Below are 15,369 nucleotides of genomic sequence, written 5' to 3'. Positions count from 1 at the left end.
GCTTGCAATACTGAGGTTGAACTTTTGGATCAAATGGCTCAGGAACAAACAATGGGACATTCCAGTCATTAAAGTTCTCACGAACTGAGAGAACATTACTGGTCGCTGGTAACTTGGAAGGAGTTATACCAAGTTGAGATACACCTGCATCTTCATGAACTGTAAAAAAAGAATGCACTACAAAAGTAAAAAGTATTCTCCTTAACCAAGTTTCTGGTGCTGTAATTATATTACATTAGCCAACATACAAGTTTTAAAAATCAGTCCATCAAAATAAACAATTTCTTATAACTTCATTTTAAAAATTGAGACCATACTCGTCAAATTATCTGTTCTTCCAAATCCATTAATCACAAAAACCTTAATCTGTACAAATACCAAACTAGAAGACCTTGATAGAAAAATCTTGTTGTATTTGCCTAGCTCACACTACTGGCTCAAGGGAGAAGTACACCTTGAGTGACTTCACTCAATGCATGCTCATGTGCTTCCTAGGATTATCATCATTGTTTTTATTATGATCTGACATTCCTGTTTAAATTCACACATTTTCTCATTTAATTTATCTTGTGTTGAAGTCAGAGCTATTGAGTATCAGTCAACTAAACACTTATTGCCTTCCATACACACCTGTCCTACTACATAATGCTGCCTCTGCAACACTTCTCAATTCTAGAGACAAGGGCATATGAAACCAATCCATTATGCCATAAATTTACAGCAAGACACCATTAGCAATAGTGTTTTCACTTCTGTTCAGTTTGCAGCATTTTGAGCTTCTTAGCCAAAATCTAACTGAACCTTACTTTTATCTTAAATCTTTACAATTGAGGAATGCTTCAAGCTACATTCAAAACCTTGCTGTCTCATGAACATTAAAATCATTAACATTTAAAAATTATATTTTAATGATAAAATAAGGTTTCACATATACTTACCAGACAATTACATCAGCTGTACGCTTTCTTACCTGGCAGTAGAAAATTCAAATTCCTGGCGGCGGTAGCAGTGCTGCCATTGTTTGTGTAGGTGATACAGATCCCGCCCACTTTCGGGAATACCTGGTACTGCTGAGCTTAGACTCTTCAATTCGTTGAGCCACAACATCCATCTGTGGGGAGGAGGGAGGGCTCTGATATAATTGTTTGGTAAGTATAAGTGAAACCTTATTTTATTAAAATATCATTTTCACATAAGTGACTTACCAAACAATTACATTAGCTGACTCCACATTACCTGGAAGGTGGGTATATGGACAGCTTTATGAACAAAAGCAACAGTCATGTGCTCACATTATATATAATGTCTGCAGTACCTTACCTTGTGAGAGAGCAGCTACAGGTAGATACTGCCTCTGGTCGGCGCTCTCATCACATGTAGGAGACGTGGCAGTAAAGGCCAGTGTCGTCCCTACTAATGGTGGGATTTTTGCAATCATGGAAGTGCACCTATGATTGACAAAAACAACAATAATATGCCCTTGCCCTGGGTGAAAAGACCAGATAAAAACCACACAAAACCATCACCTACGCTAAAAACCATATGGTACCCTTAACCAGATATAAGGACTGGTGGGTACTTCAGGTACATGTACCCCCAGGCTTCCCACAAACTCAAAAAACCTCAAATTTAAGGCGAGGAGATAGTAGAGGGAAAAAACCGAGTCCCCCTATGCTTCCTCTCCCAACACCATTCCCGCTACTGACAATGGTCCCAATCTAAAGCAGTTTTCGTAAATAGTTTCTACCTCCTTCTAATAGTGCGATGCAAACACCGATTTCGACCTCCAGAATGTAGTTTGCATAATGGAGGATAGACACATATTATGTCTGAAAGCCAAAGACGTTGCTACTGCATGCATCTCATGCGTCTTCACTTTCAGCACCCTAAGAGCATGTTCCTGAGTTTGGGCATGCGCTTCTTGGATCAAACTCCTCAGGAAAAAGGACATTGCATTCTTTGAAAGAGGCCGAGCACCAGAGTCGGCTCTACTCTCCTCTCACAGTTTCTGTCCTAGTCACGTAGTGTCTGATGGCTCTGATCGGACACAATGTACGTTCCTCATCGTCCGACCCGACTAAGCCCGTTAGGTTCTTTATCGTGAAACAACGGGGCCAAGGATTCGAAGGATCCTCCCTTTTAGCAAGAATGTCTGTTACATAAGAGCAAACTGTATTGCCCTGGGCGAAACCCACTTCCTTACTCATCGCCTGCAACTCGCTTACTCTTCCCGCTGTGGCTAATGCGACTAGGAATAGTGTCTTCCTAGTTATGTCCCTCAAGGTTGCAGAATTCAACAGTTCGAATTGGGAGCCGTTGAGCCACCTTAAAACTACATCCAAGTTCCATTCCACTTCTTCAGGTTTGAAAATCTTGGAGGAACTAAAGGATCTGATTAGGTCACCGATGACCTGATTTGACGAAATGTCGAGGCCTCTATGAAAACCGATGAAAGCATGGCCCTATATCCTTTAATAGTTGAAGTGGCCAACTTCTTGGTGTCCCTCAGAAATAAGAAAAATTCCGCAATTTCTGTTATAGATGTCTCAGAAGAAGAGATGCTATGTCGTCTGCACCATGACCTAAATACTATCCACTTGGACTGGTAGAGCTTGGCAGAAGAGCTTCTTCTGCAGCTAGCAATAGCTTCTGACGCCCTTCGCAAAAACTCTGAATCCTGTCAGGGCCAGAGCGGACAACCCTTGATGATATCGGTTGAAATAGGGTTGTCTGAGAAGTGATGGATTTTGTGGAAGTAGTTTGGGAAAATTCACCACCAGATTGAGAAGGTCCGGGAACCACTCTTTCCTGAGCCAGAATGGCGCTACTAGGGTCATTGTCACATTCTGGTGCGATTGAAGCTTGTTTAAGACCTCTCTTATCATCCCAAAGGGAGGAAAAGTGTAAACATCCAGTCCTGTCCAATCTAGCAGCATCGCAACTGTTCTCCACGCTAGTGGTTCTGGAATCGGAGAACAGAAAATGGGAAGGCGATTGTTCCTCGATGTGGTGAACAGATCTATTGATGGTCTTCCCCAAAGCTTCCAGAGTTCCTGACACACACTCTCGTTCAGAGTCCATTCTGTTGGTAACACCTGATTTACCAGACTCAGTTCGTCTGCAAGTACATTCATTCTCCCTTGCATGAATCTTGGAAAAAGGGTGATCCTCTTCTCGTTCGTGCAGGTGGGGAGATCTTCGGCTATCTTGTTGAGAGAGAACGAGTGGGTCCCTCCCTGCTTCCGTACATATGACAACGCTGTGGTGTTGTCCGAGTAGACCGCTAAGTTTCTTCCGGTGACTAAGTGGTCGAACGCTTGTAGCCCTAAGAGGATGGCCTTCAATTCCTTCCCATTGATGTGCCAGGTCTTTTCTCATTCTGTCCACAGAACTGATACTCTCTTGTCTCCTAGGAGGGCTCCCCATCCGCTGTCTGAGGCGTCCGAGAAGAACTGCAGGTCGGGGTTCGACACAACTAGGAAGATTCCTTCTTGTAATCTTTCCCTCGAATGCCACCAATGAAGATCCACCTTAATCTCTTCTGTCAGGAGGAAAACTAGTGAGTCCAACTGTGTCTTCCGAGACCAATTTGCTTTCAGGAAGAACTAAAGCGGCCTCATGTGTAAACGTCCTAACCTGACAAAACTCTCCACTGACACCAGGGTCTCGAGTAAACTCATCCATTCAAGCGCTGAGCAGGACGGGCGAACCAGAAATTGCTGGACTGTCGACAAGAAGGACTATCTTCTTTGGGGAGAGAAAAACCCGAAAAGCTAGAGAGTCTAGTATCATCCCTAAATAGTCTCTCCTCTGAGTTGGAATCAATTGGGACTTCTCCGTGTTTACTATGATACCCAATTGTTGTGTCAAAGTAAGCGTTTTCTCCAAGTCCTTCACACACTGACGACTGGATCTGGCTCTCAGGAGCCAGTCATCTAAGTAAAAAGCTATGTTGATCCCCATCAAATGCAGCCACTTTCCCAGAGGAGCGAGAATCCGAGTAAATACTTGAGGGGCGGTTGACAGACTGAAGCAGAGGGCTCTGAACTAGAAGACTTTCTTGAAGACAAATCTCAGGAACTTCCTGGAGTTCTGATGGATGGGGACATGGAAGTAGTATGCATCCTTCATGTCGAGAGATACCATCCAATCGCCCGGTTGGATGGCTGACATTACCGATCAACTGGTTTCCATTCGGAATTTCGTCTTCCAGATGAAAGAGGTTCAGAGCGCTTACGTCCAACACAGGTCTCCATCCCCCTGATGCCTTGGGGACTACAAAGAGCCTGTTGTAAAACCATGGGAAGTTAGTGTCTGTTACCTCCTCTATGGCCTCTTTGTTGATGAGCTCTTCTACTCCTTTGGCTAAAGCCAAAGCTCTTGTTGATCCTGTTGAGTATGCTGTCAAACAGACAAGTGTATTGTACAGTGGTGGATCCTGCGTAAAAGGTATCACATATCCCTCTCGAAGCACCAGTATTACCCACTGTTCTGCCCCTCTTCGACTCCATTCCTCCCAGTAGTCGTGGAGTCTTGCCCCCACGGGTGTGTGAAGGACCTTCCGATCATTTATCTGTCTTAAAGGAAGGTTTCTTGGTAGACTTGGAGGTGGTTCGTAGATTAGTTCTTGGTCTCTGCTGCCACCTCGACTTACCTCCTCGAAAGGGATGCTTTTGTAGAGGAGAAGCTTTGGCTCCTGTCGCTGGAGGTTCCTTAGGTGTTCTCGCTGACTGAAAAAGAAGATCATTGGTGGACTTTTTCTCGAGGTCCGACAGCACATGCTTGATGGTTTCTTCTGGAAACAGAGGAGATTTACTTGGGGGAGAACAACAAAGCCGATTTTTGGTTCGTGGTTACTCCTCGAGATGTGAAGGAGCACCACCGTTCTCTCTTCTTTAGTACTCCCATAGTGAATGGGGTGGCCAATTCCCCTGAACCGTCTCTAACTGCCCTGTCCGCACAGGACAACACATTGAGCCAGTCAGCAGAGAAATCCTCATCCAGAGACTGACAATCTTCAATTTTCCTAGCTAACGCTGCAATAGTCCAATCCAGAAAACTGAAGACTTCGATCACCTTGTATAAGTTCTTCACCAGGTGATCTACCTCGGGTGAAGAGAACAACACTTTGGCAGCCGTGAACGCTGCTCTTCTGTGAGAGTCCACAAGGCCGGAGAAGTCTCCTTGGGAAGAGGCAGAAACTCCCAAAGAAGGAACTTCTCCTCTCGCATAAAACCTGTAGGTTTTATTCTGCAGCTTCGACAGAGGGAAGCCGAACGAAGCCCTGCCTGACTCCCTCTTCTTAGCAAGCCACTCTTCTACTTCCTTCAGTGCTTTCTTCGAGGACTGAGAAAGAACTGGTTTCGGTAACCCCGAAGGCGCTGATCTCCTATCCTTCACAAACATCGACGGAGGTGAAGAAGGTGAAGCTGGTTCAAAAAAGGCCAGATAAGTCTGTAAAAGAAACCTTAACAGACTAGAATAAGCAGAAGAGGGCTTCGAATCCTGGTCTTGAGTTTCTCTTCCGACAGGACGGCCGATACCCCATCTTCCTCTTCCATCTGGCTCGTTGTCTTCTTCAAAAAGACCATCAATTCTAGAAGTTGATGTTTAAAGGGACCCAAAGCGGAATCCTCTAGCAAGGGTTTGGCCTTCGAATCATCCTTAGGTGAAGACGAAGTCGTGGCTGTCGTACGGCTCTTCTTCGAAAACGAACGACTGGGAGTCGAAACACCATGAGATTTATGAGGCAAACGAGTCGAAGCAGCTCGAGGCGAATGAAGCGAACGAGTCGAAACAGCTCGAGACAAATGAGGCAAACGAGTCAAAACTCCTATCGATACATAACGATGCGAGTCAGTCTCGCAAGACGCGAGCGCTGTAACGCACGTGAGCGTCTGACTCCGTCCCAAGTTACGCTATCCGAAGAGGACTGACAATCTTCCCGGAAAAACTGGTCCGGCACGAAACTGCAGGAAGATTGTGGACACCAGTGCTCCTTGGATTTCTTAACAGGCGGCGACATCCCTCTCGTACACTGGGCATGCCTCTTTAAAGGACGCGACACTAAATTACTCCACACTTTTCGCCTCGACAAAGGCGACTGCACTTCCGAGTCCGACGACAACTGCGCGTCACCGATATCTACGCCTTTCCAGCGGCGTTTCCTGGGCACTTGCGAGTCTACGAAGTCGGCGACTGACCATGGGCAAACTTCCCCAGTTTCCCTTCGACCTCCAGTATGTCTTCTCCCGGGAGCTGGGGAGCAGGACATAGTTTAGTTAATCTAGTTTTGCAGCCACTGCTGCAAAACCTAACTGAAGAAGAACTAGCATCAGACATCTTCGTAATAACTTGTTAATAACTAGACAGCTAACTGATTAAGCAAAAAAGCCAACCAAGAAATTGTACATCACCAAAAAGAAAAAATCCACAATGGTGACGAAAGTCGACTGCAACAACAAACCACCGGTTTGAATTGAAAAGTAAGCTCAGCGGTACCAGGTATTCCCGAAAGTGGGCGGGATCTGTATCACCTACACAAACAATGGCAGCGCTGCTACCGCCACCAGGAATTTGAATTTTCGACTGCCAGGTAAGAAAGCATACAGCTAATATAATTGTTTGGCAAGTCACTTATGTGAAACTGCTTATTTATAATACTAATTCTCATAAAGCTGACATAAAGACATCCCTTCTTTCAATGACAGAAAATTACATAAGGCCCTTTAAAATAAGCATGTAACAAACTATTTAAATCAATCTATACAAAAAAAATTACCTGCAAAAGCTGGTCTTTGATGTTTGCCAACATCTTCCAAAGGCACCACACCGGAAGTCTTTTGAGACACTTTTGCTTTTGTCCATTTTGTAGGATCCTTAACATTTTCCTTGTTGACAGTGGTACGAATGGGAAGCGATCCTCCTTTGATACAGTTTCCCCCATCTACAGCAGATGAATTCCCATTATCCTAAAAGAAATATTAAAAAGTTAAATCACACACATACAAAAACTCTAGCTTTTATATTTTACTGCTGCCAAATACCATATGGAGATTGAAGTGCTTTTACAAAGCATTTTATTACTTTTCAAGAGCTTGAGATTTATTTAAAAAGCATTTTATTACTGAATTTCCTATATATAATTCACCTGGAACTCTTCAACTCTAAACCACAAACAAACCTATCTTACCAGATATCATAAAGACTAACCTGGTATATATTAAAAGTAGGACCACCAGCATTGCTTACAGGTCCACTCTGTGAAACACGGCCAGCAGGCCCCAACACAGTTGACCCAACACGCTCGTTGGCAACTTTATTTTTCTTCCCCTGGACTTTTAAAGCTGTTAAAGCTATACGATGGACATCTCCCCGATCTGTTTCACTCTCATTTGGTCTTCCTTCCACCGTTGCCCTGGCAACTCTATTTTGAAACTTTCTGAAAATTATTCAAAAGATTTAATGGACCTTAATCACATGCTATAAACAACTCAATTATCATTAGAAGAGTTTAACAAATAAAAACAAAACCCTCCTAAAAATACACCTGGAAATGTCTATCATACTTACTTGTGTGCATCATCTAAAACATCGAATGGCACAGCCCTAGCCTCCAGACCCTTTTGGTAAATAGCATCTGCTCGTTTAAAATTTCCCAATCTTTCAAGTTCCCATGACCAATTTATGTAGAAATCAGCAAGAAGAGTGCATAAATCTTTGCTTTCTAATGCTGAGTACACTTCCAATGGATTAGGAGAGATGTTTGCCTGAAAGTAAGCAACAAAATTATATAAAAATCGTAAAATCAACCTCTACTGGTGCTCCAATACAGAGTTCTGGTTTTTATAAACCCTGTCACAGTAATATTAAATAAAATCAAAATAATTATTACAACAATAGTTTTTATTCTTTTAATGAATAGAAGCAGGATTGTTGTAGCTGAAATACAAGAATCTATTTTTTAAATCAACTTTTCCACAAACGCATTTGTTAAGAAAATCAGCAAAAAGGATTCTGAAAGTTTTCACAACACCAGTATTTCATTTTATTAATAAAAACTTCTCATATGCCTAACCTTGAAAATTTATATTATCTTTCTTTAAAGAGAAAAATTAAAAGAATTTGTATTGGTATTATTATTACGATTATATAAAGGGTTAGAGAATTTGTGAGATAATTTTTAAAATTAATCTTACCCCTCTATTATGACTGATGTATTTCCACATCAGGCAGGAAGATAATAGTGTGAAAACTAAAAAATTACTTGGGCTCGTTTGGTTTGAACCATCAACTGACCTATACCTTCGGGTAACCTAAAGGTTTGAGCACTATCTCCTGTTTCCGTTTTCTGTCGTTGGTCTGCAAAGACTCATTGGAAAAGTGCTATTGACATGTCCTAGTTGCTGATTGGAATGTTTTTAGTTTGGTTGTCTTGTCTAGGATATTCATTCGGAAATGACAAAATGTATTGGATAAGCAATGTACGAGTGTGACGTCTATCTTTACTCCTGAGCCAATGATAGTCATGGCCTGTGCTGATTGGCCAAATGATAGGAATAATTGTTTAAAATATATAAGGAGGCAAAAGCTGACATGAATAGGGAAAGATAGCAAAGATTCTCCTCAACCTTCCCAAAGGATCTAAGAATCTCAGAAACAATGTTAAAAACCTTTTTGTAGTCCTTGAATAGTGGATCTACCAATATCAAGCAACCTAATGGCCCTCCTCTAATAACCTGGTCAAGGAAACACAGGCCAATCTAAACTTTTCTTTCTTGCTACTCCTAATATGTAAAGTTCCATGATATGCGAGCAGCATAACTACATTGAATTTCCTTAAAATCTCTCTCCTGAGCGCTGTCAATGTAACAAAATGGGAAGTAACACCCTACCTCCCTAGCACTACTATTTGCAAGATATAAATCCAATATGAATCATGCACAGCACTTCTGCCCCTAGTTAAGGCAGGGGAAGTCTTATCCTGAGCAATTAAAGTAGCTTTAATCTAACCTTTCCTATTCATTTTGAGTTTTTAGGATTTAAGAGGACCTTTTTTTGAGATGGGGAATTTTGTTAAATACTCTTATCTCTATGTATCACCCCTTGTGGATGGAGGAAAAAAAATCCTATTAATTTTCTAGTTTTCACACTTGTCCTTCCATCCATTACAGAAAATACACTATCACGATAGAGGTTAGTATTACACAGAATTTTTCAAAATTATAATCTCAATTTTGGGGGGACAAAAAATATTCTTAGAGAACCAATAACATAATATAGGAACCATAACCTGTGATACATATTATAGACTCCACTGCAGGGCTTTTTGGCAACCAGTGCCAATTAACAAGACAACTATATTTAATTTCTTTATGAGGTTATTTCTTTAGTGTTCATCTCATGTCTTTGGTTTTCCTGTTTCTGTGCAAGAATTTATGACAAAGTAATTGAACAAAATACTGCACTACTTACATATTTAATCCAGAGGCTCAAGAAACGTCCATCATTTTTGTACTTCTCCATTACAACACTGTTCCTTTGAATACTAATGATACAGTTTTGAATAAGTTTCTTAAGATTACCATCTTTTCCACCTTTTGGGTAGTTTTGCTCCACCCACAATATGTAACGATACCAAACGTCAAGAGGATCATCACCAGAATAAGTTCGCAGTTCTTCCTCAAATTCACTGTAAAAGGCACAACACATTACAGTACAAACAAAACAAGTTGCTTATAAGAGAGAGAGAGAGAGAGAGAGAGAGAGAGAGAGAGAGAGAGAGAGAGAGTGAGAGTCAACGGTTAAGACAAGGTAGTTCATAAATTATCATTACAGTACAAAAAATCAATAACATGAAATGTAGGGTGTGGTAAGACCTTGGCAATACACACTAAACACCTATGGGGAAAACACTTGATGGGTTAGGTCACAAAGATTCAAAGATTCAAAGTTTCAGGCATGTTAGTTATTCCAAACTAATATAGGACTGCATTAGGGGTTTAATATATCTAGTACAATATACATTGTTTTAAAATATCTGGACATCAAAGTGATGTTTTTAAATTTGGCTAGGCTAAGGAAAGAAGATTCATTGCATTAAGTACTGTATATTATGTAATATCAGACTGGATGCACAGTGATGAGCAAATTAGTGTAGTGTAAATCCATGATTTTGTCTTGGCCTGATACCTCATGTACACAAACATCCAACCTCATTAAATACTTTGAAATTTTGTACACAAATAGGTAAGATGCCCTAAAGGCGATAACTTGCAAAGCTTCAGGTTAAAACCATAAGAGGGTTAACTAGGTACCTCGGAACTCTCGGCTACATAAACGTTATGGTTAATTGCATTCCAAATAGTCTTCTAACATTAAACTGCAAATATGACAAATGATACTGTGCGAAATGATTCTTTATAACGGAGGTGAGAAGACATAGTTTAACTAAGCCTAGTATTCAAGAAAACCATCAAATTTGGTGCTGAAATCATAAATTTTTTAAAAATTATGATGCAATAACCAAAACATCATTTAAATGAGAACTTATATTTTAAAAATGACAAATTTTTAATCACTATATTTTTTATAGTTAACAAACCTTAGGTCTTAACAATAGGATAAATCTTCTGGTGCCAATTGGAAACCAGTTAAAAAACCATAAAAAATTGTACATGCAAGGAATCTGTGGCCTCTGGCATCTGACATCTAAAGCACAGAAGAGGTGGAAAGTGGTCTTAAAGGTTTCATGACCACCTCTTTGCCGGGCAATGCTGCTACCCAAAGTAGGGAAACAGACTTTAGGTGGAACCTTTTCTGGAACTGGTGGAACCATCCTTTACTCATCTGAAAACCACAGGGAGCTGACAATGGTCACGGTTATGGCTCTTCTTCCTCTTCAGGAGTTGGTTCATCAAAGCCCAAGAATTCCAATTCCCCTTCTTCATCGCCTTCCTGTGCCTCTACATCACCGCCTTCCTCTTCCTCTACGTTGCCACCTTCCGTAGCAGTTGACAGCTGGCGGTAAGGCTGTCGTGCTTTCTCATGTATGATGTTGGAGTCAAGGGGCACTTTCTTCTGACAGTAGTCCTTGATCCAATAAGTGAGTGCAGATTCCATTTTCATGATTGTTTTATCTCTCACTGTTAACATGCTTACACTTTTCTGATTTCACTTTTTTTTTATATGTATCACTGCAATCTCTTTAAAAATGAAACGGAGACCAACTGCAGCAAAACCTTTGCCCTCCTTTAACATACAGGCAAGTCTCCCGGTTATTGGCACTCAGTTAATGGCAATCTGGTTTTATGGGGCTCGTCTAGCACTATAACATCGGCAATTTAGGGCACCATAATGGGCCAGTTTCGGTTACCGGCTCCATAAGATGCAGATAACGGAGTTATGGCACCATAACATACCTAACAGAGGCACCATTAACCAAAACTTGGCATAAGCACCATAAATCACTGAGTTCCAGTTAATGTTGGTTTACGCTTAACAGCATCCCGTCGACAATGGAACCTACACTGTATTGAGAACTTTCACATTCTTGTCAAGCTTCATGGCCACCTTTCTCTTAGGCTCTTTGCCAGAAGCCTTAGGAAGAGCAAGGAGCTTTTTAGGGGCCATTTTCGGCACGATTCACATGGATATTCACTTATATGTATAATGCAGCTATGCATTTACATATATCAGTAATTTCCTATGCAGTGAGGCAGATGAAGGCAAGATGCATGATACCCACAATCCCATCCTCACGAGATGGGACTCGGGTTTCAACCAATCAACGCCAAGTGTACAGCCAATGACTGACAAGGAAAATGAATGCTGCTCGTCGACTGGCTGCTCTGCAGACGACACTGAATGGCAAGTCGAGTATGATTTCGTCTGGGTACTGCTCTAATTAAGTTATTTATATGCAGGCAGTTGGCTTGGGTGAAGCGTCTTTTAAAAAAAACCAATTATGTTATTGAAATTTGCTGTGTTTACATTAACTTATTGCAGAACTGTAATACAGTGGTACCTCGAGATACGAAAGGCTCATTACGAAAAACTCGAGATACAAAAGCAAATACGAAAAATTTTACGGCTCTACATACGAAAATTGTTCAAGATACGAAAGATTGTTGCTGTAAAGTCCGAGATTCACCCGGACCACCGATAACAATTTTGAAACTCGCGGGCCGCCAACCAAGTAGACTCGCCACCATCCTCCCGCTCTCCCATTGGTTCCTGATGCTAGTCACCACCATGAGATCCCTCTCCTATTGGTCAGCATCCCTCCCATGATGCATCTACGTAGCGGCATGCTTTTTCGGCCACTCGGTAGCAGCATCGTTTCTATACGCACGCAGTATTAGTTCGTTCTAACGATTTCGTTTATTAATGTAAATTCGTTAGTGATTTCGTTGTAGTATACTTTATCGTGTTGTGTGAGAACTTTACTACATACGTATACGTACTACATAACTATTACGTACAGTATATACGTAGTCATGGGTCCCAAGAAACTTGAAATTCACGGAAAGAGGAGGATGCTCTCCTTGGAGACGAAGATGGAGATTATCAAGAAGTATGAAGCTGGTATGCGATTGAGTGTGATCGCTAAGGAATAGTGAAGAAATCCGTTGACAACAGGCACCATCCTTAAGCCGAAGAATGCCATCAAAGCAGCTACACCTTCCAAGGGCGTCACTATTTTGTCCAGCAAGAGGACCCACATGCACGATGAAATGGAAAGGTGGCTTCTTGTCTGGATAAAAGACAGAAATTGCTAGCGATACAATAATGAAGACAGCAATCTCCCACAAGGCCAGCGCTATTTTCGGCAATTTGATTGCCCAGGCTGAAGACAACGGAGGAGAAGGAACATCAACGCCAACCACAGACTTCAAGGCTTCGCATGGGTGGTTAGAGAAATTCCGTAAGTGGACTGGCATCCATTCGGTGGTGCGGCATGGGGAGGCGGCCAGCTCGGACACGAAAGCGGCCGAAGCCTTTAAAAAGACGTTCGACGAGATGATGATCAAGGAAGGCTACAGTTCTCAGCAAGTCTTCAACTGTGATGAGACTGGCCTTTTTTGGAAAAAAATGCCTCGTCGGAAGTACATCACGGAGGAAGAGAAGAAGCTACCTGGGCATAAGCCTGTGAAAGACAGGCTTACGCTCGCACTTTGTTCGAACACCAGTGGGGATTGCAAGGTGAGGCCCATACTGGTCTATCATTCCGAGACTCCTCGAGCCTTCAAGGCCCACAAAATGCTTAAGGAGAAGCTTCCAGTGATGTGGACGGCTAATGCAAAAGCCTGGGTAACGAAGCTTTTATTCACCGAATGGGTAAATCTGTGTTTCGGCCCGACAGTGAAAAAATTCTTGGAAGAGAAGCGCCTCCCTCTGAAATGCCTGCTGGTGTTGAACAATGCCCCTGCTAACCCTCCTGGCCTCGAGGAAGATATCCTAGCGGAGCATTCCTTCATCAAGGTTCTTTATCTTACACCTAACACCACCCCTCTCCTCCAGCCCATGGACCAGCAAGTGATACCGAACTTCAAGCAGCTGTTATACGAAACATCTTTTCAAGAGATGTTTCGACATCACCGATACTACAAACCTCACTTTGCGTGAATTTTGGAAGGAGCATTTCGATATCATAATATGCATCCGACTCATCGACCAAGCTTGGCAGGAGGTTTCGAGGCAAACCTTGAATTCCTCGTGGAGGAAACTCTGGCCTGATGCCGTATCCGCCCAAGACTTCGAGGGACTCGACGTGGGCGAAGCTGGTGCTGCAGATTCAGAAACAGTTGATGATCCTGAAACTGTTTCGCAACCAGATCTTGACAAGATCGCTGCACTCGGCAAGTTCATGGGACTGGTCGTCGACGAGGACGACATCAATAACCTTCTCGAGGAGCACCAAGAGGAGCTTATGACGGATGACCTGAAGGAGTTGGAGGCCATGCAACATAACGTCGTTCAAGCTGCTTTTCATAAGGTGCAATCATTCGTAGAAAAGAGACACCCCGAAAAGGCTTACACAGGTCGTATGCTTGCACAGTTCAATGACGTTTGCCCGAGTCGTTTCAGGAACATTGTCAAAAGTAGGCAGGAGCAATCTTCCTTGGATAATTATTTTTTAAAGAGGCCTTTAGTAGTAGTAGTATGCAATAAGGAAGAACCAAGTGATACTACTAAAAAACAGTTAAGTGTTACAGTTTTGTCAATGTGGTTCGTAAAGTTTAGTTTATGTTTTCCTTACATTTTTTCGTCTTTCGTATACGTAATTAAGTGTACGTACATATCTGCCATTTGTCCTCCTCCTCTGTCGCCACTTTCGGAGATAGCCTCACTCGAAAGGTAAGCTTCCACATTTTACATACATACGTATGTACGTACAGTATTTCTTGTATACCATGTACACTAATACACTTTATTTACAGGTATATTAGCAGTGCGTATTAAGTTAGGTATTGAATGGTCCAAATTGTTGTAGTATTTCATTGTTTATAGGTCAATTTAGCTTTCTTATGAAATTTACTGGGATGTTTACTAGGATGTTTTTGGAGGGCTTGGAACGGATTAGCCATTTTACATGTGAAATGTGGTCCAAGATACGAAAAGCTCATGATACGAAGGCCGCCTCGGAACGGATTAATTTCATATCTCAAGGTACCACTGTACTATTTGAAAATTAATAAATCTCTTTTTATCATAAAAATGTATTTAGTCACAAAAATATACTTAGTATGTATGCATGAAAATACTGTATTGCATGCTACAGACGAAAACATACCTACCCTGCTATTCCCGTTGTCTTACACATTTTAGATATGCTCTGTGTACTTATAGTATCATCTTAAAACACTTTATATACATACGTATCATGTTTAAAAATCCTCTTAACCCAAACATTTCATAAGATGTACAGTCTGCACCAAATGTCAATGCACATACTGTACCCACTTGACCCATTTGTGCGTGTTTTGTGTGTAAGGTACATTATACATATTGTATGTACATATTACTGCAGACTAAGAATAACCTTTAAAATGTCCTCTAAATGTTCTTCTTCTCCTAAGGCTTCTGGCAAAGAGCCTAAGCATCAAAGGTCCTTACAGTTAATGACAGATGAGAAAATAGACATGATTGTTATGTTGAGAAGGTAAAAGTCATGGAGAAGTAGCAGGCCATTACCACATGACAAAGTGCAGTCACCTGCCTTGAGAACAACTAGGAACAGGGTAAAATACTCTGGAGGTCATTCTTGGGGAAGAACTCGCCACCCTCTTTACTATTACTGTCTCACTAATGTACCAGAACTTTGAAGAATTTTGTGGTCTGTATAATTTGATCAGAGAGGTCAGGCAG

The 15,369-nt window shown here is 41.7% G+C and overlaps 1 protein-coding gene across 1 annotated transcript in view; it reads right to left on the bottom strand.

The window, feature by feature from the left end:
* Positions 1–15,369, bottom strand: part of LOC135211196 (mitotic checkpoint serine/threonine-protein kinase BUB1-like) — a 201,531-nt gene that overhangs the window by 165,899 nt on the left and 20,263 nt on the right. Inside the window, exons 3-7 of the mRNA XM_064244418.1 lie at positions 9,475–9,691; positions 7,573–7,769; positions 7,213–7,441; positions 6,782–6,971; positions 3–159 (exon numbers count right to left, since the gene is read on the bottom strand). Of these exons, the coding sequence (XP_064100488.1) occupies positions 3–159; positions 6,782–6,971; positions 7,213–7,441; positions 7,573–7,769; positions 9,475–9,691 (990 nt within the window). The remainder of the gene's footprint in view (positions 1–2; positions 160–6,781; positions 6,972–7,212; positions 7,442–7,572; positions 7,770–9,474; positions 9,692–15,369) is intronic.

This window comes from Macrobrachium nipponense, chromosome 4 (genome assembly GCF_015104395.2).
Source record: "Macrobrachium nipponense isolate FS-2020 chromosome 4, ASM1510439v2, whole genome shotgun sequence".
In the NCBI taxonomy this organism is placed as follows: domain Eukaryota; kingdom Metazoa; phylum Arthropoda; class Malacostraca; order Decapoda; family Palaemonidae; genus Macrobrachium; species Macrobrachium nipponense.
This window is presented reverse-complemented; position numbering and strand designations above follow the sequence as displayed.